At 41.9% G+C, this 21,872-nt stretch overlaps 1 protein-coding gene across 1 annotated transcript in view; it reads left to right on the forward strand.

Annotated features, from left to right (window-relative positions):
• LOC106951710 (ubiquitin carboxyl-terminal hydrolase 34-like) overlaps positions 1 to 21,872 on the forward strand; it is a 52,051-nt gene that overhangs the window by 22,741 nt on the left and 7,438 nt on the right. Inside the window, exons 20-62 of the mRNA XM_015039382.1 lie at positions 152 to 314; positions 425 to 551; positions 1,412 to 1,562; positions 2,303 to 2,403; positions 2,493 to 2,708; positions 2,789 to 2,914; positions 3,000 to 3,122; positions 4,084 to 4,167; positions 4,259 to 4,345; positions 4,937 to 5,137; positions 5,213 to 5,295; positions 6,283 to 6,323; positions 6,447 to 6,571; positions 7,440 to 7,592; positions 8,632 to 8,736; positions 8,839 to 8,933; positions 9,535 to 9,839; positions 10,591 to 10,754; positions 11,497 to 11,562; positions 11,726 to 11,872; positions 12,018 to 12,074; positions 13,074 to 13,151; positions 13,235 to 13,329; positions 13,410 to 13,582; positions 13,811 to 13,961; positions 14,876 to 14,954; positions 15,026 to 15,079; positions 15,162 to 15,257; positions 15,351 to 15,415; positions 15,486 to 15,561; positions 15,689 to 15,736; positions 15,815 to 15,880; positions 16,442 to 16,522; positions 16,700 to 16,785; positions 17,385 to 17,553; positions 17,780 to 17,854; positions 17,941 to 18,092; positions 18,184 to 18,337; positions 18,429 to 18,473; positions 19,139 to 19,243; positions 19,586 to 19,733; positions 20,561 to 20,865; positions 21,483 to 21,812. Of these exons, the coding sequence (XP_014894868.1) occupies positions 152 to 314; positions 425 to 551; positions 1,412 to 1,562; positions 2,303 to 2,403; positions 2,493 to 2,708; positions 2,789 to 2,914; positions 3,000 to 3,122; positions 4,084 to 4,167; positions 4,259 to 4,345; positions 4,937 to 5,137; positions 5,213 to 5,295; positions 6,283 to 6,323; positions 6,447 to 6,571; positions 7,440 to 7,592; positions 8,632 to 8,736; positions 8,839 to 8,933; positions 9,535 to 9,839; positions 10,591 to 10,754; positions 11,497 to 11,562; positions 11,726 to 11,872; positions 12,018 to 12,074; positions 13,074 to 13,151; positions 13,235 to 13,329; positions 13,410 to 13,582; positions 13,811 to 13,961; positions 14,876 to 14,954; positions 15,026 to 15,079; positions 15,162 to 15,257; positions 15,351 to 15,415; positions 15,486 to 15,561; positions 15,689 to 15,736; positions 15,815 to 15,880; positions 16,442 to 16,522; positions 16,700 to 16,785; positions 17,385 to 17,553; positions 17,780 to 17,854; positions 17,941 to 18,092; positions 18,184 to 18,337; positions 18,429 to 18,473; positions 19,139 to 19,243; positions 19,586 to 19,733; positions 20,561 to 20,865; positions 21,483 to 21,812 (5,351 nt within the window). The remainder of the gene's footprint in view (positions 1 to 151; positions 315 to 424; positions 552 to 1,411; positions 1,563 to 2,302; positions 2,404 to 2,492; positions 2,709 to 2,788; positions 2,915 to 2,999; positions 3,123 to 4,083; positions 4,168 to 4,258; positions 4,346 to 4,936; positions 5,138 to 5,212; positions 5,296 to 6,282; positions 6,324 to 6,446; positions 6,572 to 7,439; positions 7,593 to 8,631; positions 8,737 to 8,838; positions 8,934 to 9,534; positions 9,840 to 10,590; positions 10,755 to 11,496; positions 11,563 to 11,725; positions 11,873 to 12,017; positions 12,075 to 13,073; positions 13,152 to 13,234; positions 13,330 to 13,409; positions 13,583 to 13,810; positions 13,962 to 14,875; positions 14,955 to 15,025; positions 15,080 to 15,161; positions 15,258 to 15,350; positions 15,416 to 15,485; positions 15,562 to 15,688; positions 15,737 to 15,814; positions 15,881 to 16,441; positions 16,523 to 16,699; positions 16,786 to 17,384; positions 17,554 to 17,779; positions 17,855 to 17,940; positions 18,093 to 18,183; positions 18,338 to 18,428; positions 18,474 to 19,138; positions 19,244 to 19,585; positions 19,734 to 20,560; positions 20,866 to 21,482; positions 21,813 to 21,872) is intronic.

The following is a 21,872-nucleotide window of genomic DNA, read 5'->3' on the forward strand; positions in this document are numbered from 1 at the left end:
AAAAAAAAAAAATCAACATTTTGGGTGATTTTATTTTTTTAAAATGTTTTTTGTTAACCCATTATTTTGGTACACATGGTGCAAAGTTTGGACATCTTTAACCGATCCCTCTAATTGGGTTTTGAAAATTTTAAATTTTATGTGTTTGCAGCTGGTAAGACGGGCCTGGAGAAGGAGCAGGAGTTCATCAGGAAGTGCATGGAGAGCCTCCTGATGGCCTCAGCCAACATGGAGAAGGACGGTCACTCCAGCCTGACCAGCATCGAGCGGGGGCTGCTCATGCTCAAAACGCACCTAGAGGCCTTCCGACGCAGGTACACACACGCATACACACACACACACACACACACACACACACACACACACACACACAGAAAGCTGGCTTTATTTATGATGATGTTATTGTGTGTCCTGTCTGCGGCAGGTTTGCGTATCACCTTCGGCAGTGGCAGATCGAGGGGACGGGAATCAGCAGCCATCTGAAAGCTCTGAGTGACAAACAGTCTCTGCCTCTCAGGATCGTCTGTCAGCCTGCTGGCCTTCCTGACAAGGTGAGTTTCTGCACAGCCAGTCGGCTCCTAGAAACGTTCTTGGCATTCTGTCACATTCAGATGAATTTAAATTACTGGAATAGACCTGCACAAAGTGTTATGTTGGAGTAAAGTGGATAGAAATAATGCTGATGTTCTGGTTAAGAAGTCAGAATTTTAAGTTAAACATTAGCTGTGTTTCCATTGATTATTGCTCAAATTGGAATTATGAAAATATTTTTGCTCAATAGAAGCATGCCAATTTAAAAAAAACTCACATTTTTCTGTAGAAAGGTGATTTTTTTTTTTTTTATGGGATGTATCAGAATTTGTGTATTTCACAATGGAAACACTTTTATCACATCATAATCCACAACCAGATGTTGCTACTGCTGGAAAATATGAAGAAGACGACAGGAAGTGGTGGGAAGAGGATGTTTTTTAATGACTTGTCAAGTGAACAAACTTATTCATGTGATTTCTTTAATTACTTTTCCTCTTTAATGCAATTGTGACATTGTGTATTTCCCCCCAACATTAGTGGAATATTGACAAAGTCTTGTGCACATTTATAATGAAAATGCAGGTATTGTTTCTCACAAACATAATTTTAAGTTTTATTTTCCATAAGCAAACACTTTTGATTTGTTGATTGATTTAAGACTCACTGTTACATGTATAAGCATATTTCCACCACAGCTTATAACTGTTTATGTGAGAAGCAGCCATATTGAAAAGCATAGTTCACAGTTTAAGTCATAACTGGGTGTAGTTGGAGCTGCTCTCAGTTTCCCAGTGGGAAATCTGACTTCAGACGGTGTTCACCATCTTCTCTTACATTAGATGGCCGAGACTCAGCTGTTTTTGTTGTTGTTTTACAGATGACCATTGAGATGTATCCCAGTGATCAGGTTGCTGACCTGCGGGCTGAGGTGACCCACTGGTACGAGAACCTGCAGAAGGAGCAGATGAACCAGCAGGCGCAGCTGCAGGAGTTCGGTCAGAGCAGCCGGCAGCAGGGCGACTTCCCAGGTCGACTAACCTTTTACTGTGCTTATTCAACTCTTGAGGAGGAAGAACGAGATTCACATTTTGCACATTTTTATACTTTCATTTAGATCGCTGCTGCATCTAAAAACAGCCCACACAGTTTAATATATTTTGGTGTCTATAAAATGAACGGTTTCAAAAACCTCCCACTTGTTGAGTCGCAATCAACAGGCACTGCAGTGTTACCTAGCAACCCAAGCCGAGCCCTGCCCTGTTACCTAGCAACCCAAGCCGAGCCCTGCCCTGTTACCTAGCAACCCGTTTGGTCAGCTGGTTTTACCGCTGTATTCGCTGTACAATGGCTGTTGGAAAAGACAAGTTTTGTTTTGTTGTTGACAACACTTTGCAGGAGGTTCCACTTGTGCTTTTCAAAGATGTACGGTTGTGTAATTGTGGATCTATTTGCAGCCATTTACACGGAAAAGTGTAACCATATTCAATCCAAATCAACAATACTTTGTTTCGAAAGGGAAATTAAATAATGTTGACACAAACTGTGAGATGGGGTCGTGGCCAACAGCTGCTTATTTGGATTTAAAGTGACAAGACGCATTAAAAGGCTCATCCTGGAAGGAACTTTAAAATCTCATTACACTTTACAAAAAATGTAATGCTCATGTTCCGATTGGCCCATGTTTCTACTCTAACCTGTTCAAGGTGGCTGTTAGGCTGCTGCCAGTGTCCCAGCAGCGTGTGTTTTACACCTGTTGTGTGCCCTGCAGGTGGTTTGATGGGACCAGTTCGAATGATCTCCTCCGGCCACGAACTCACTACAGATTACGACGAAAAGACTCTGCATGAGCTGGGATTTAAAGACATGCAGGTGACTCGTCACAACGGTTTACAGAAAAAACGCTCCTGATTCCAGGTGACCCGTTGCTACGTCATGCGTGTGTGTGTGTCCGTCCGCAGATGGTGTTTGTCTCTCTGGGAGCGCCACGGAGGGAGAGGAAGGGGGAGGGCGTCCAGCTGCCGGCCTCCTGTCTGCCTCCGCCGCAGAAGGAGCACATCCCCATGCTGCTGCTCCTCCAGGAGCCACACCTCACCACGCTGTTCGACCTGCTGGAGATGCTGGCCTGTTTCAAACCTCCCAGTCCAAACACAGAGAAGCTGCAGGAGAGCCCAGAGGTGCTGCAGCTGTCCTTCCCTTCTCTGTTTATTACATTTAGTGCTTTTCTAGCCTGTAAACCTGTGTGTGTTTAATCCAGAGCGCACGCTGCGAGGAGCTCCACCTCCACGCAGAGAATCTGTCCCGTCGGGTTTGGGAGCTGCTCATGCTCCTCCCTACGTGTCCCAAGATGCTGCAGGCCTTCCAGAACATCTCAGACGAGGCGGTTAGTCACAACAATGAACAGATCGTTCCCATGAGTCAGTTGCAGACAAAACACTAAAACTCACTCTTTCTGTCTGTAACTGCAGAGCGGGGAGGGCCTTTGTTGGAAGGAGCTGTTGAGGATTAAAAGTCCCCACAAGCTGCTGTACGCGCTGGAGATCATCGAGGCGCTGGGAAAACCCAACAGGCGCATCCACAGAGAGTCGACTGTAAGAGAAGCACAACCCACATTTCAAACCTGGTCTCTGGTGTGTTTTTCTTCCTACGCTGCAAGTATTTTGGGTCAAGTTTCTAAAGTAAATATCTAATTACACTTGAAATAAGATAAAACTGACTGAGAGTAATATTTCAGCAAGATATCAGAGGTTGTTTTAAGTCAATAATTCCTTAAAATTGGGAAATAATTACGTGCACATCGGCAGATTATTTGCTTTATGAGGGAAATAATCTTTCAATGGAACAAGTACTTTTTAAATACTATTAAAGATTTACTTACTTACTTACTTAAAACAAGCTCAAAAGGTTACTTGTAGGTTAGTTTAGTCTTATTTCAAGTGTATTAAGATATTTGCACCAGAAATTTGACTAAATATACTTGATAAGATTTAGTATTTTTGCAGTACAAGCGGTAAATCAAGTGAGGTTAGCACAAATCCAGGTAGACCAGAGCTGATTTACAGAATAAAGTCAATTATTTAGTTTGATTTCTATCCATAAATACAAGTTTACTGCTCAAATAAATGACCGTACACTAATTTTGGGGGGAAAACAAATTAAGTAACTTTCTGTTTTATTCACAGGTAATGTTAGAAACCCAATTATAATTATATGAAGCTTAAATAATAAAATAAGTTCAGTTTTCTAAATGAGCCTGTTGCTCAGATACTTGAGACAATATCTTCATTTCCACAAACTATAAACATTCAAGCCGTGAAGTCAGGTCCACTTTTTCAGTTGTTTTGGTGAATTTCTGATCTGTGGGTTTTAAAGTTTGATTTACTGATGTTTTCTGTCCTTTCTCAAGCTCACACCTGTAAGCTTATTGGTGGTTTGGATGTACAAATTCCTCATCAAATATTTAAGAATGGCCTTTAAAACACAAACGTCAGACTCTGAATCGAAGTGCGTATTGGGAGTGAGTGTTTTTAACTCCAGTCTGTGCGTTTTCAGGGCAGCTACAGCGATCTGTACCCAGACTCTGACGACTCCAGTGAAGATCAGATAGAAAACAGCAAGAACACCTGGAGCTGCAAGGTACAGGAAACAGCTGACAGTAAAATCAGAACAACATGTTGAATATTTAATGGCGTACCTGATGATTTACACTCCTCACGCCGTACTGCAGTTTGTTTCATCTGGAGGTCTCCAGCTGCTCCTGGAGATCTTCAACTCTGGCATCCTGGAGCCCAAAGATCAGGAGTCCTGGACTGTGGTGAGAAATCCTGTTTTAGCTTCAACCACATGTGAAACAGGAGTTTGTTGACAAGTCTCATTCTGATTCTTTATTGAAATGTTTCTCTCAGTATTACATCTTCTCTATTATATCCCACATAATATGCTGAGCTAATGCTAACTAGCTTTAATATGACTTGTTGATAATCCAGCTTGTAACAGATGGTAATTCAGTTAAAGTTAACCAGGTGCAAAATTCACAGAAAAAACTTTTCTCCTTCTTTGCTTTGTACGTCCTAATTTTTAATGGCAATTGTTTCGGCTGCTTTCTGCAGAACTCTGCTTTGCAGCAGTCACATGACATGTCTAAGAGCAGGTGCAGCTAACACAGCTCCTACTTTCTGATAAAAATCTGTTTAAAAGAAGAAAGAGATTTGGATTGTATGGAAAAACCCAGATTCATCTGAGTTTTATAAACTCTACAAACAGAAATAAGACTAGCAGCCGTAAAAAGAAATCTGGAGCGATGGGCTCAGAGATTCTTTCAAAACTTTTGTCATTTATTCATGATTGTGAGGATACATGACCATGTTTTCTCTGACTGTGTGTTTTCCACTCGTTTTGCCTGCAGTGGCAGCTGGACTGCCTCGCCTGCCTCCTGAAGCTGATCTGCCAGTTCGCAGTCGACCCCGCAGACCTGGACCTGGCCTACCACGACGTCTTTTCCTGGTCCGGCCTTGCCGAGAGCCAACGCAAACGGGCGTGGCCTGGAAAATCCCGCAAATCCACGGTGGAGCACGGAAAAAGCCTGCACATCCCGCGCCTTACAGAGGTCGGTGCTCCGGTCGGCTGATGGTTGATGAGGAGACTTTCTGAACCGCTCACCTGATCATTCCTCTCCTCTCAGGTCTTCCTCAGTCTCGTTCAGGGCACCAACCTGATTCAGCGGCTCATCAATGTGGCCTACACCTACGACAACCTCGCACACAGGTGAGCAGCGGCTCAAGAAATTGTTCACTCATTTTTAAGGGGCAGTGTTATGTAAAAATGACTTTTTTTTTTAGCTTTATATCATGTTATACTGTTATTCACTCATCAAAAATATACCTGGAGGATTGCCTTAATTCTTTCATGTGGATTTGAGAAGTCTTTTAATCGCCATGGCAACCATTCAGCTGTGGAAAACACCTGGATGGACCTAGCTCCTCCTCTGAGCTGCAGTTTCCAAGCGTCTGCCTTACAGATCAGCCCTCGCATTCGACTTCTCCACTCAGCTCCTTCAGACTAGCCAGCAGCAATTAGCAAACAGCTGGTAGAACTGCTGAGCTCATTATAGGAGCTACTGTCGGTGCCACACTGATAAAAACATTGTTAAAGGGTTAATAGAGTTTCAGAAAGATAAGGAGCTTTTAAAGAGACAGAGGGACAATTTAAAGCCATTAAATTAAGAAGTCAAATTTCTATTAGGTTATATTTGATATACAGCACTGGGTGGGAACAAATGAGAGATCTCTTAAAATGATCAGTCTCTCTGATTTTACTCTTTATAGGTTCATGTTTGAGTAAAATTAACTTTGTTCTTTTATTCTATGAACTGCTGACGAAATGTCTCTGAAGTTACAAGCAGTAATTTAGTTTTTATTTGCAGAAAATGAGAAATGGGCAAAATAACTAAAATGATGCAGCGCTTTCAAACCTCAAATAATGCAAAGAAAACAAGTTAATATTTATTTAAAAGCAACAACATTAATGTTTTAACTCAGGAAGAGTTCAGAAATCAGTATTTGGTGGGACAACCAGGAGGTTTTCAACGCGGTTCGGTGCAGTTTGCTTAGTTTTTCCAGAGCTTTATATAGCATTTTTATAACAACTGAAGGGAACATGGTTACTTGATTGTCCTATAAAATACATAATGCTGCCCCTTTAAGTTTTCTAACGAGATGAATAATAAATTACATTTTTCTGTTTTTGCTTCAGAGTCCTAAAGGCTCAGTCTGACCACAGGTCGCGGCATGAAGGTAAGAGTTGATGCCACTTGGCTCCAAACAACAAATATATAAACCTTTAGAAGTCCTGATGAGTAGGAGTGGAAACAAATCAGATGTTTTTTCATCCTGACGCTGTGGTTTTTGTTGCTGCAGTGACTCACTACTCGATGTGGCTGCTGGTGAGCTGGGCTCACTGCTCGTCCACTGTGAAGTCCAGCCTGGCCGACAGCGACCACCTCCACGATTGGCTCAAGAAGCTCACGCTGCTGGTTCCTGAGGTGAGCCGCTTGTTACGGTTAAATAAGAACTGAATCTTTTGTCTTTGAGAGTTTGATTTAATCTCATAACAACAAGGATAAAGTCTCTAAGCGGTTTTCCTCAGAGCAGAACATCCTGCTCTAAGACGACCTTCACATACCGGCAGTTACACCACTTTATTGATGTCTAGCACACACTCTCTGCTGCTTTACCTGGTGATTAACTTAGCAACAACACATTTTTACAAGCCGACTTTGCGGTACCGTAACGCTGCGTTATTTTTGCGCTACCTGAAAAATTCCAACGTTTTCTGAAAAGGGAGACGTTACAGTAATTTCGCACCTGCCGTTGCAGGAAGCATGTTTTTCTTCATTTTAATCTGATGAAACACTCTTAATAGACTGTAAATTGTAAAAACTGCTAGACATTGAAAGTTCCAGTTGTTATGGAGAAATGGGAGAAATTATTTACTCACAGGACATTTAAAGAACTTCATGCAATTAAAATAAGCCAAAATATCCAGACGGAGATTTTAAACTTTTTTATTAAAGCTGCAGTATGCAACTTTAATCTTTTTTTTTTTTTACGTATTTGTTGAAACTGTCATTATGAGTTGAGCTAAAACAACCAATCACAGCCAGGAGGTGGGTCTTAGCGCTGTCAATCATGGCTATATATGCGCCGCTCAACCCTCCTTCATTACACGATTCCAACACCTTCAATCCAGCCCAATTTCTCCTGGATTATTATTTTTAAAGCATGTTTTGTTTTAGTGACAGAGTGTTTATGGACATATTTATAGTTTTTGTTTGTTGTAGCAGAGCACAGTGAAGCAACAAGATAAAGTGTGCTTTAAATTTAAAGTTGATTTATTGCTTTTCTTTTTAGCCGGCCGTGAGGCACGAGGCGTGTAACGGCCTCTACAAGCTCTCCCTGTCCGGTTTGGAGGGTGGAGAGTCCATCAACCGATCCTTTCTGCTTCTTGCCGCCTCCACGCTGCTCAAATTCCTGCCTGATGCTCAGGCTCTCAAACCACTACGGGTGAGTTTACTGCACACAAACACCTGCAGATGTTGGTCCAGAAAAGGAGCTGGCAAGCTACACTCTGTGTCAGTGGTCCTCTGGGACGATGATTTGACTCAATTTGAGCTTTGCTACACAAAATCCAGTTGGTTTCTTCGAGACATTGTCCCCTTGATGGGGTAAGAAAAACTGGGACACAACTTCATGAGCAAAGATGGAGAAGCTTGGTGGTAAAAACTAAAATTCACCAATAGGAGAAAAGCCCGTCACAATAAGCAGAAAATCAATTAATCCATGATGAACACAAACAGGCTTGATCATTTCCATTTGCATGTTTGTTTTTCTAGTTTCTTTCTCTCTTTCTACCAAAGACTGAAAGACAAAAGTCTTCACTCTGGTGCTTTGGTATCAAGCAGCTCCGTTTTTTGAAATGACAGAGACTTGAGGATCCATTTTATTTGTTTTGGTTTTTTAAAATGGCTTCCAGTTCCAATGTTAAGTGTTAAAAATTCAAGCTTATTGATCTTTGAGAATGTGTTCTTGCATTATCATCCTTATATTGCTTGAAAATGGTCTCAAAACAACAATATTATCGCAATAACGTCTGGGAGAATTTATTGTCCATCGTAATTGGTTATTGTGATGCATCTAATCGGAGATCTGTCTTGCCAGGTTTAGGAATTATATTCAAATTGTGTTAAATATTTCTTTCCAGCCTTCGTGTTGTGAGCTGTCCTTTTTTATTCATATTGGAAGCAGAGGAGTCAACAGCCATGTTTCCATTGACCTAAAAGCTGCAGAAATTGGAATTACAAAAATGCATTTGCTCAACAGAGATGGACCAATTAAAAAAATAAATAAATTTGTGCTATATTGAGGTGTTTATAAGCTTCATCAAAATAAATGTATTTCACAAAACTAGTGGAAACAAATCTCCATTACATAACTATTCCTAATTTAATGGAAGCAACATAATTGCAATTTTGTTTTTTTATATTAGCGGGTTACCAACAAGGTTTGCATTTTTGTGAGCTTTACTCACAGTTTGTATCTGCAGGTGGAGGATTACGAGGAGGAGCCTCTGCTGCGGACCGGCTGTAAGGAATATTTCTGGCTTCTCTGCAAACTCATCGATAACATCCACGTGAAAGATGCCAGCCAGGTGGGAGCGTCAGAGCGCTGTCCTCGCGTTCATGCACAGTTTGTTTCATCTTCCTGGTGTTGCTTTGAGCTGCTGCTAGTATTGGTCTGTTTGAACTCACAGAAGGTCTCTCCCTCTCTGTCGCTGACCGGCACGATGCAGACCACGCTGCTGGACCTCGACGCTCTCGCCCGGCACCTCGCCGACTGCATCAGGAGGTGGGACAGCTGCAGATGGGTGACTCAAACACTTTATTTGAAGGGGTGTGCATAAGACCGACATGATGCTGTCATGAACATGAAGGGGTCTTCATGAATGTTTATGATCCTTAGCATGAAGCGTCATTCGGTTAATAATGACGTCACTGCAAAACACAAAATCTTACCGAGTATTTTTGGTCTGGTTTCTACTCCAAATAAGCTTTAAAGAAGACAAAACTATCTTACAAGTAACTTTTTAGTAAGACTTGGATGACATTATGACATTATTTGAGAATGACAAATAATGACATTGTCACTATTTGATATTATAATGATTATATTATTTCAAATAATTAGCATTATTCTGTAAGTAATGACGTTTTTATGCAAAGTTGCATTAAAACTTGCATTAAAAAAGTCAACTTTACATTAAAAGTGTCTTTATTTACCAAACAACACTTCATGAAAACAAACATTCATGAAGAATCCTTCATGTTTATTACAGAGTCATGTCACCCCTTCAAATAAAGTGTCCCTGATATTTCTCGGCTCATACTGAGTGATGTGTTGACTTTTGCGAAGCCAACTGATTGGGTTTGGTTTTCCTTTTCACACCCAGCCGGGAGATCCTGGACCAGCAGGACGGGAACATCGAGGACGACGGGTTGACGGGCCTCCTGCGTCTCGCCACCAGCGTCCTCAAGCACAAGCCGCCGTTCAAGTTCTCCCGCGAGGGACAGGAGTTTCTGCGGGACGTCTACAACCTCCTCTTCCTCCTGCCCAGCCTGGCCGACCGGGCTCAGCCCAAGTGCAAGTCCCACCCCGCCCGCGCGGCCGCCTACGACCTGCTGGTGGAGATGGTGAAGGGCTCGGTGGAGAACTACCGGCTGCTGCACAACTGGGTCATGTCGCAGCACATGCAGTGTAAGAACAGCTGCTTCCTCTCTCTGCCCCAACACTGAGACGATTTCTATCCGCTAAAGTCGTTTTGGTGCTTTAGGCTCTGCTTCCACATGGATTTAGCATCTAGGGACGTTAGAAACGATAGTTTTTGAAAAAGGTTCCAGAGCAGATAAATTTCAGAACGCCGGTTTGACGTTTCCATGTGGCCATGCCAGCTGCGTGTTTTTTTTTTTTTTAATGATGAGGTTGTAGCTGCGTTTGGCTCGCTGTCGTGCGCCTCGCAGCAGGGTTGCCAGGTCTGACAGTTTCCAGCCTAAACAAAGTAAAACCAGCACAACTTCAATAAAACAGCCCAAATTTCAACTCGATAAAACTTACATTAATACCACCTGATCTTATTTTAACTTGTCATCTTACCTTTTATCTTCTACCTCATATGTTCTTTTCTTATATTTTATCTTTTTATTTTGTTATCTTTTATCTTACCTCTTATATCTTTCCTATCAAGCTGCCATGCCGGTTTGTTGTCTCTGTTCATGTGACGACGTCACGGTTTGCACAGTAAAACCAGATATTCTGCGTTGCCCAACTGGAACACAGTGGAACCTCAAAGTTTTGTCTTTTCTGTAGAAACATGAAACACTGGTTTAAAACACTCGCAGGAACCGGAGCGGGCTCCGAACGGCATCCATGGAAAAGGCCCATCAGTGTCTGAATTGTGTCCTTGCAGAGTAAAAAAAGTTCCACGCAGTGATTTGTTGTTTCCTTCCAGCTTCTCACGCCCCGTATAAGTGGGACTACTGGCCCCACGACGACGTCCGGGCCGAGTGCCGCTTCGTTGGGCTGACGAACCTCGGAGCAACCTGCTACATGGCGTCCACCATCCAGCAGCTGTACATGATCCCTGAGGCCCGACAAGCCGTCTTCACTGCACAGGTCAGGAGCTGCAGCTGCTCAGGAACATTTAAACGGGTCCCTGCGGTGCCTTAACTTGAACTTTAGCAAAGTGATCTCAAGGAAAGTGCTTGATTTCCATACAAAGTGTTTGATATTCAAACATTAATTACAGTTGAAACCTGATATTTTCCACCACCCAATAAAGACCCATTTTTTTTCTCTGAAGTTAAATCAGACTAAACTTTTCTTATTTCAGGTTGGTTAGAATTACCATCATTATTTCTATTGCTAAATGTAATTTTTACAGATTTCTTTGTATTTTGGGATGGAACGTAATTTACCCCAACAAGATTTCTTTTGAATGTTTCGGTGTGTTGAATATTTATTATTCCTAATGTCTCAATGACTTCAGGAATAAATGTGGGCTTATATTTTATATGTAAAAAATGATTGAAAAAGGGATATTTTCTAAGTGTTTTGTTCTCGAACCAGTTGGTTGTATATGGTGTGTGTGAGAAAGGGACATTTCAAAACATAACATTTTGTTATGATTTAGCATAAGTTATCCCTGCGGCAGAATGTTAAAGTATTATGACATTATTAATATCTGCAATAAATGCCACAAATGAATTTAAACTCTCTTTATTTATTTTATATTGCTTTTATGTCCAAAGTGTGATGCTGGAAAAGTGCTTGGAATTTTTTTTATTGTGGAAAGTTTTCAAACCCTGATTTAAATTCATTACATAGTTTAAAGTATTTATTGTTTGTGTGTGTGCAGTACTCTGAGGAGATCAAACACAAGACGACGCTGCTGGAGCTGCAAAAGATGTTCACCTATCTCATGGTAAGCTTTCCATGTTCGACTTCATCACATTTTCTAAACATCACAACCACAAACCTGAATTTATTTTATTATTTTAAATGATAACCAGCACAAACTTGCATTTAATTGCGTCACAGAGGTGCAGTTAACCTCCATGATGTTGTTCATCTGTCTGTGTGTTCAGGAGAGCGAGAGGAAGGCGTACAACCCTCGACCTTTCTGCAAAACGTATACGATGGACAAACAGCCTCTGAACACCGGCGAGCAGAAAGACATGACCGAGTTCTTCACCGACCTCATCACCAAGATCGAGGAAATGTCCCAGGAGCTGGTGAGCACTCAAATATGAGTACGGTCTCTCTAAAGAATGGTTCTGAGGCGTGAAATGTAGAAAATGTGGAATATTTAAGACAAAATTAGACAAAGACACCATGACTCCATTTTAAATTAATCCCATTAATTATGTTGCTCTACAGAAAAACACGGTAAAGACTCTGTTTGGAGGCGTCATCACCAACAACGTTGTTTCTCTGGTGAGTAAACAACTTTACTTTAAGCATTTTGTTTTTACTTGTTTTGAATAAACTCTTTTATAGGAGAATATGCGTCGGTGATTTGAAGCTGTGCTTCAATGTCGTGTTTCCATATTAACTGTTAGTGGTGAAGTTACTTTTGCAGAGAAAACAGAGAAAATGTTAAAAATATTGGAATATTTTTGTTTAACTCCCCTTCGTCTTTTGCATCTGGAAACATTGCAACATGCCTCATTATTTCCCAGCTAATAAACACCTTTGTTTGGGAGTTATTGAGTAGAAGCCAATTAATACTCTGCAGAATAGAGACATTAGTTTTCTCTCCAGGATCAGTCTGTTCTTACACCTCTGGTTTGGGAATTTGTGCAGCATTAAAACACAATAATGCTTTTTTTCCACTGAGCGTTTTGGGCCAGTGCGGTTCTGTCCGCTATTCTGACCATTTCCACTGCAAAAACGGCACAAATAACGGCCGATACTGCATCTCTTTCTTTAAATTGCTTTTCATTTCGCTCTTCTGGGCGAGGATTGAGCTACTTTAAGATGCAATACAAATATTAGAGGTTGAATAACGGCTGATATGATCCAGAAAAGATGTTGATTTGACTTAAAGCATTTCTTTTTTTAAACACAGACATAAATGTATTGAATTACAAATTAATTTTCTAACTCTGCGCCAGTACAGCAGTTGAATACCGGGTTGACAATAAACAGCAACAAACCTTTCAATTGGTTCAGAAAGTGGAACTAGGAATTCTAGATATATTATAAAATAAGTAATAAAAGCATAATAAAGCATAGAATTAGACTAAACAGATCTGCCCTTCTGGATCCGACACAATAATAATCTAATGTTTTTCCCAATATATGGGCCGATACAGATATTAATATCAAATCTGCGCATTTCTGCAATCAAAACTTCAGAGGTCAACTTTTAAAGCTTCAGCCTCATTTGAAGACGTGACAGTTGGCTGTAAATGATTTTAGTTTTTCTTGCAGGATTGTGACCATGTCAGTCAGACTGCAGAGGAGTTTTACACAGTCAGATGTCAAGTGGCGGACATGAAGAACATCTACGTAAGCTTCGGATCCTGCGTAGGGTTTCTCACTTCCAAGAACTGCCATCACATCCTAGTTCCCGGCTCTCGTTTCTTAATTAGGAGTCTCTGGACGAGGTGACCATCAAGGACACGCTGGAAGGCGACAACATGTACACCTGCTCGCAGTGCGGCAAGAAGGTCCGCGCAGAGAAAAGGTGAGAGAATCCAGGCACTTCCTACAATAAGAGATGAGTGGCGACTGTCGTCTCACCGCTGGCCATCTTTGGTCCCTCAGAGCTTGCTTCAAGAAGCTGCCGCGCATCCTGAGCTTCAACACCATGAGGTACACATTCAACATGGTGACCATGATGAAGGAGAAGGTGAACACACACTTCTCCTTCCCGCTGCGCCTCGACATGACTCCCTACACGGAGGACTTCCTCATGGGCAAAGGAGAGCGCAAAGAGGGTCCGTACCAAAATGCTCAACATGTGTTTTTGGTTTTAACCCTTTCCTGCTTGAATCATGACAAACTCACCTTTTACTTTTCCTGTTTTCAAATGTCCATGTAGAAAAACAACTTGTGTTTTAGACTTTAAAATGTAGCTGCGATGTAACGTCTTACCGTTTGCTGACGTTAAAAAATGAAACTAGTTCCTGACTTTGTGTCGTCTTCTGCTCCGATTTGTGCCTCAGGTTTTCGGGAAGAGGGGGAGCAGAGCGTTACGGAGAGCTACGAGTACGACCTCATCGGTGTCACCGTGCACACGGGCACCGCGGACGGCGGCCATTACTACAGCTTCATCAGGGACATCGTCAACCCCCACGCCTACAAGAACAACAAGTGGTGAGGGTCGACATGCGCTTTGGCGTAACGCTCTGCAGCTTTTAGAGACGCACTGATCCAGTGTTAATAGCTGTATGGGTACCGATATTTTAAATATTCTAGATTGGGGATCGGTAATCCAAAAGGGCAGATCTATTCAGTCTAATTCTATGCTTTCACTGTAAAAACACAAAATCTTACCAAGTAATTTTGGTCTATTTTCCAGTGTAAATATCTCAGTACACTTGAAATAAGACAAAACTAACTTAAAAGTAACTTTTCCACAAGAAATAGAGGCTTGTTTTATGTAAATAATTCCTTTATTGATTTAAAAAGGTAGTTGTCCTATTGGCAGGTTATTTGACTTTTAACATGAAATAATCTGCCAATGGAACAAGTATCTTTTTCATCAATATTAAGGAATTATTGACTTAAAACAAGTTCCTGTTTCTTGCTGAAAAGTTATTTGTAAGTTAGTTTTGTTATTCCAAATATATTTGCACTTGAAATTAGACCAAAAATTACTTGGTAGGATTTAGGGGTTTTGCAGTGTTATGCTCTGAGTAATGACAAACTTTCTGAACTATTTGAAAGATTTGATGAAGTTTATCTGTTGCTTTTGTCAGTTTTAGTTTATTATTTATTTTGGCTGTTTTACTCCTAATTGCACTGACTGATAAGCTAAAGTTTTGTTTTTACATGTGTGACCAGGCCTGTTGGTGTAATTCAGCACATTTATTTATTCATGCATCTTCATTAAAAAAAAAAAAAGTAAAGAAAGATTTTAAGTAAATGAATGTATGTTTATGTATCGGATCGGTATCTGCTGATGCCAAACCTCAAACGTCGGTATTGGAAGTGAATAAAGTGGGTCGGTGCATCCCTGATCCTGATGAGGATTTCCAGGTTTCTCATCCGTCTCTGAAAACCTGCAGGTATCTGTTCAACGATGCAGAGGTGAAGCCCTTCGACTCGGCCCAGCTGGCCTCCGAGTGCTTCGGAGGAGAGATGACGGTACGAGACGCAGCTGCTTTACAAATTAAATCACTGCGTCCCGCTGACACATTCTGTTATTTACCCATCAGACCAAAACCTACGACTCCGTCACCGACAAGTTCATGGATTTCTCCTTCGAGAAGGTAAGAATTCATTTCCTGTTTTGATTTTTTTTTTCTGTATGTAACTGATTTAACAGCATCTATGTGCTGATCTGATGTGCAGACACACAGTGCCTACATGCTGTTCTACAAGCGAGTGGAGCTGGAGGAAGAAAACGGAAAAGATTTCAGTTTTGATGTCTCTCCTGATCTGCTCGAGGTGGCCAGTTATTTTTTTCCCCATTAAGTTTTAAATTTTAACTCACGTTTATGACGAGCATCACTCACTTAAGTCTCTCTGCGACACTTTCAGTGGATTTGGCATGACAACATGCAGTTTCTGCAGGACAAAAACATCTTTGAGCACACATATTTTGGGTGAGTCTTGTTACTTTTACTGCATCACCGTTTTGCTTCGCTGTTTTCTAATTTCCTGCTGTGTTTTCAGATTCATGTGGCAGCTGTGCAGCAGCATCCCCAGCACCTTACCGGACCCTAAAGCCGTCTCACTCATGACCGCAAAGGTTAGAAACTGTTCAGCTTCCTGTCAGTTCATGGACTAAAGTAAAATTTTATACAAAACGTCGAACGGCATCAAAAATTATATATATTTTTAAAAAATAGCTTTTATTCATGTTCTTTCTTTTGCAGCTCAGCACATCTTTTGTTCTTGAGACTTTCATTCACTCTAAAGAGAAGGTAACGTGTGCTCCAGTGTGGAAGGATATTCAGTTTCTGTTCAGAATAAATGAACTGTTGTTGTTCCTTACCATCCAGCCCACCATGCTGCAGTGGATTGAACTTCTCACCAAGCAGTTCAACAACAACCAGGCAGCCTGCGAGGTTTGAGCTTTAACACGATTCTCTGCTGAACCTTCATCTTAAGTTATTTACTTATTTATTCTGCCTTTTTTTTCTCTTTCTTATTTCTACCCAAAGTATCTGTGTGATCCTAAAATTAATTAAAACATGGAATATTAGAAAACCGGGATAAAAAATGTCAAGAAAAGATCAAAGCATTTTGTTGGTATTATTTAACACACAACATAAAAAGCTTGTTGGTTATGTTCTGTGTTTTGACTGAGCCTTAAATTTGTTCATATTTTTTATTTTTCTCTCACTTTTTTGATGTTTTATTTTCTGTTTTCCTTGTTTGTTCTTTTTGCTTATTGATCAATACCGCGGTTTGCTAGTCTGTAATATTTGTTTTCTGTGCACTAATTTCATAAATCCCTCATTTTTACGACTTTGTATGTCACCTAGTTTTGATATCTTTTTTTGTTCTTGTTCTTTTTTCATTAATTAAACTTTGGGACAAAATTTGTTAGTTATTTAAGTCATGCAACTCGTATTATGTGATCAAATATCGTTCCTACATGTTCAGTTGCTTTTTTTCTTCCTCAGTGGTTTCTGGATCGGATGGCGGACGATAACTGGTGGCCGATGCAGATCCTCATAAAATGCCCCAATCAGATCGTCAGACAGGTGAGCAAGAATAGAAATGCATCCAACTGAATGTCTGAATTTCACAGGTCTTGATTTCAGTGGGGGGGTTTTATCAGGTTGAATAAAAGTTTAATAAAAAATTATAAAAACATCTGCTTAGCAAACAGCTTAAACGGTGCTATCTGGTTCTAACATTTGTAAAACTTTGTCTTCCAGATGTTCCAGAGGTTGTGCATTCATGTCATCCAGAGGCTGCGGCCAGTTCACGCCCACCTGTACCTGCAGCCAGGAATGGAGGACGGGTACGTCTGAGCTGATGGAGATTCTGCAGCTGTTGTCGTTTACTTGTCCAGTGATGATGTGCAGTTCATGCAGTTTGTATTTTGTTTTCACACCTGGTAGTTGGGCAGATTCGATTGGATTGGGGACCAAAATTGCAGCATTTGTTACATTTTCAGTTGATGCTTTGAAAAGCCTTTTCCTCTTCTCGCATGTGGTGGCGCTGCAGCAGGAAACACTGAAGGAAATGACATCCTGGTTTACATTTGTTCATGAAATGACGATGGAGAGGCATCAGATTTTAGTGCAGCCATTTCTCCTTCTAGCACTAAACAGGCGCATTTGATTTGGTTTATTTACCCAGAATGCCCCACACTACACACTGCTTCCTGCTTTTGTTCACCTCGGCAGTTTTGTGGGCGAACTGGACTTCACCTTTTTAGTTCGCATCAGAGTTCAATGGTGCATTCACACCTCCCTTAAATGCAGCGTTAAAGTGTGATAGATACTTTACACTCAGCAGTTTACGTTTCTGACTTAGTTTCCCAGAGTAGTTTTGTATTAATCAGCCGTGTTGTGCCTAACTTTCAGTGCACCCCTCTCTTCTCTTGTGTACGTTCAGCTCCGATGACATGGACGGCCCCGTGGAGGACATCGGGAGTCGATCCTGTGTCACTCGATTCGTCAAGACCCTTCTGTCCATCATGGAGCACGGCGTCAAGCCTCACAGCAAACACCTGACCGAGTACTTCGCCTTTCTCTACGAGTTCGCCAAGATGGGGGAGGAAGAGGTTCGTTTCATGTTTATTCTGGCACTCAGCCCACCGAGGTGTAAACGTTTTCTCTGCCTCAGCACAACGGCGCTGAATCAATGGATGGTTATGTTTTTTTATCGAACTCTCTGGTGACCTGCTGAGAAACGATCCAGCTGAATTTATTCAGCCAGTAAAAACCTAAAGCACGCATTCAAAGATCTGAAAGCTAAATTTCTGTTTCTCTTCTCCCCGTGTTGAACAGAGTCAGTTCCTGTTGTCACTACAAGCCATTTCCATCATGGTGCACTTTTACATGGGAACCAAAGGTCCAGAAAATGTAAGTTCACACACAGATAACTGCTGTAAAACTGCACAGCCAGCAGGTAACCGTAATGGGATGAACTGAGCTTTGTTCCTCCTCAGCCTCAGGTTGAGGTGCTGTCAGAGGAAGAGGCAGAGGAGGAGGATGAAGAGGAGGACATCTTGTCTCTAGCAGAGGAGAAATATCGTCCAGCTGCTCTGGAGAAGATGATCGCGCTCATCGCTTTGCTTGTGGAGCAGTCTCGCTCTGAGAGGTTCGACCAGCTGATGCAGACACGACGGAGCGAATATTGATCTGTTCAAAATAAATAAATCAAAATAAAAATCACATCTCTCTCTCTCCAGACATCTGACTCTTTCCCAGAGCGACATGGCGGCTCTGACCGGAGGAAAAGGTTTCCCCTTCCTGTTCCAGCACATCCGAGACGGCATCAACATCAGACAGACCTGCAACCTCATCTTCAGCCTCTGTCGCTATAACAACCGCCTGGCTGAACACGTAGGTTTCTGTTGCTTGTGTGGTAGCAGCAGTTTTAAAATCAGCGATAGATTATTTTTAAAAATGGACTAATGGTTGTTTTTCTTCTCAGATCGTGTCGATGCTCTTCACCTCCATTGCCAAACTCACTCCTGAGGTAACAACAAGATCCTCTTGTTTAAAGGGGCAGTATGATGTAAAATTGACCTTTTACACCAAGTTATAGTGTTACTCCCTCAACAACAGCACAACTGGAGTGTTGCTTTGATTCTTTCACGCATGCTTGAGAAATCCTGTAATCGTCATGGCAACCATCCAGCTGTGCAAAACGCCTGGTTGGACCTGGCTCCTCTTCAGAGCTGCATTTTCCAGGTTTCTGAGCTTCTGCCTCATAGAGCAACCATTCCCACTCAGCTCCTTCAGACTAGCCAGCAGCAATTAGCAAACACCTGGTGGAGCTGCTCATCTGCTGGGCTCGTTATAGAGATATTTCTCAGTGAAATGGTGGTAAAAACGTTGTTAAAGGGTTAATAGAGGAGCCGTGTTGTGATGACTTCCTGAAGGCGGAGTTTCATAAAGAGCAGGAGTTCTTAAAGAGACAGAGGCGTTAAATAACAAAATCTAATTTCTTTTAAATCGCATGCTATATAAAGAGCATTTTTTAACTGAAGGCAACTTGGTTACTCGATTGTGCTGTAAAATGGCACTAAGTTCCTGGAAAATACATAATACCACCCCATTAAAATAATGTAAACATGCTGAAGAAAGAGTTTTGACCACGTCTCCTTGTAAAGGTATAAATGTTTCCCTCTTTCCCATCAGGCTGCCAATCCTTTCTTCAAGCTGCTGACCATGTTGATGGAGTTCGCAGGCGGACCTCCGGGGATGCCCTCCTTCGCCTCCTACATCCTCCAAAGGATCTGGGAGGCAAGTAGAGCCAATCGATCTGATCGATCAAATCACTCCTTAAGGTGTTATCATAATTACCGTAACATGAGCCTCACGCTGTCGCGGCGCCTCTGAATTTTTGACACTCGGTTCAGATCGCCTGCGCCATCGTTCACACAAACTGGACGATTGGGGAGGTGCTCTTCTAAAGCAGCTCCCCTCTCACTGGCGTTTTATAAACCCTCTGAAAGCTCATTTTATGATATTACGTCTCCAAGATACGCCTTAACTATACATACCGTTGTCTTGGCGCTCAACACAAACTTTGAAAAGTGCGACTGTAACTTGGCCTTAATGTTTCAACCCTCTGCTTCCCTACAGGTGATCGAGTATAACCCTTCCCAGTGTTTGGACTGGCTGGCCGTCCAGACTCCCAGGAACAAACTGGCTCACAGCTGGGTGCTGCAGAACATGGAGAACTGGGTGGAGCGCTTCCTTCTGGCGCACAACTACCCCCGAGTCCGCACATGTGAGGAGCCCTCTGTGTTAGCCCAGCTAGTGAACATTAAAGTTATTAAAACTGTTGAGGCAGCCACCATTTTGCTCCCATTTGTTTTCAGATAAATTAATTTTAGTTCTTTTAAGGTGACCTATCATGCTTCTTTGAACAGGTTAGAATAGGCCCATGTGCTGTACAAAACATGTAAAATATATTTTTTGCACAGAATCGTTCCTAGATAATGAGATTTTATTCTGATCAGTTCTGCCTATTTTTAGCTCCTTTCAGAATGAACTTTATTTGGGCGTCTTGTCACTTTAAACCCCAGTAAGCTGCTGCTAGCCACGCCCCCAACTCAACGTTTACACAGCAGCACACAGATGCACAATTATAAACCATACATCTTTGAACAGCATTAGTTGAGCCTCCTACACAACCAACAAGAATGCAGCAAGTGTTTCTGGATGATAACAAAACACTAGACTTTTCCAGCAGCCATTGTACAGCAGTAAAACCAGCTGACCAAACGTGCTGGAACTCAGCTTGGGTTGCTAGGCGGCGAGCTGGAGTTCCACTCGGGTTGCTAGGTAACAGCAGAGTGACCATCAATTGTGACTCAACACTCAGAAGGTTTTTTGAAAGGCTCATTTTCCACATATTTTATGCACTTGGGCTGTTTTCAGAAGCAATTTAGACTCAAATTGAATTGTAAAAATGTCCAAAAAGTGAATTCTGCATAATAGATCCCCTTTAAAAAGCAATAAAACACAAGACATCCCAAAGAATTGCTGAAGTTGTTGTGGTTAAATAATCTACAGTCCAGAGGGTGAATCTGAGTCGGTCTGTCTTCTCTGCAGCTGCCGCGTACCTCCTGGTCTCCCTCATCCCCAGTAACTCCTTCCGCCAGATGTTCCGCTCCACTCGCTCCCTCCACCTGCCCACCCGCGAGCTGCCGCTGTCCCCTGACACCACCGTGGTGCTGCATCAGGTCTACAACCTGCTGCTGGGGCTGCTGGGCCGGGCCAAGCTGTACGTGGACGCCAGCGTTCACGGGACCACCAAGCTGGTGCAATATTTCAGCTTCATGACTTACTGCCTCATCTCCAAGACGGAGAAACTCATGTTCTCCGGATACTTCATGGACCTGTGGAACCTGTTCCAGGTAGTTCATCATCCAGTTCTCAAATCTTAGTTTAATTTGAAAATAAAATATTGTTAAAGACAGCTCAGATATGTAAACGTTAACTGTGTGTGCGCCAGTGATTAAGTCTGTTTGTGTACTTTGATTAGAAAGCAGCCTGTAATGTTATATTTTTAGTTTTATTTTATTATTGTATATCCATTTTTGTAACCTTCCACAGGACTGCAGATGTAAATTAGCTTATGCTATAATCTGATACAGTTTATCAAATCTTGATATTTATGTTTGAGCTGCACATTTCTAAATAACATGTATTACTGATTATTGAAGTAATTGTCAACTATTTTAGTAATTGATTGTTACATGGAGTATGCTGTGCAGGCTAAAAAAAGGTCATTTGCTCAAATAACATATTCAGAGGAGTTGTTGAGCCAAAACTGAACAAACAAATTATAATTTTCCATTCAAGATGAAAAAAATAAACTTTTTCTGTAAATATGTTGCACACAGAACTCGGGTTGCATAGTTTTAGCTCAGTGTCAGAATAATATTTAGCTGCAGCCCTAGTTTATGATTTGCACATAAACCTGTGCTGCCACCAGTTTTGGCCTCATGTTTTGTTTTTTTTTATTTTCCAGCCGAAGCTGTCGGAGCCGGCCATCGCCACTAACCACAACAAGCAGGCGCTGCTGTCCTTCTGGTACAACGTGTGTGTGGATTGTCCCGAGAACGTCAGGCTGGTGGTGCAGAACCCCGTGGTGACCAAGAACATCGCCTTCAACTACATCCTGGCGGATCACGACGACCAGGAGGTGGTGCTGTTCAACCGGGGCATGCTGCCCGCCTACTACGGCATCCTGCGGATGTGCTGCGAGCAATCGCCCGCCTTCACCCGCCAGCTGGCGTCGCACCAGAACATCCAGTGGGCCTTCAAGAACCTGACGCCGCACGCCAGCCAGTATCCAGGGGTGAGGAGACGGAGGAGCCAATAACTTCAGTTTTTATAGATTTGACTTTCTGATTTTAGT

Source organism: Poecilia latipinna, unplaced genomic scaffold (assembly GCF_001443285.1).
Source record: "Poecilia latipinna isolate Pla-1442-1.1 unplaced genomic scaffold, P_latipinna-1.0 Scaffold469, whole genome shotgun sequence".
NCBI lineage: Eukaryota > Metazoa > Chordata > Actinopteri > Cyprinodontiformes > Poeciliidae > Poecilia > Poecilia latipinna.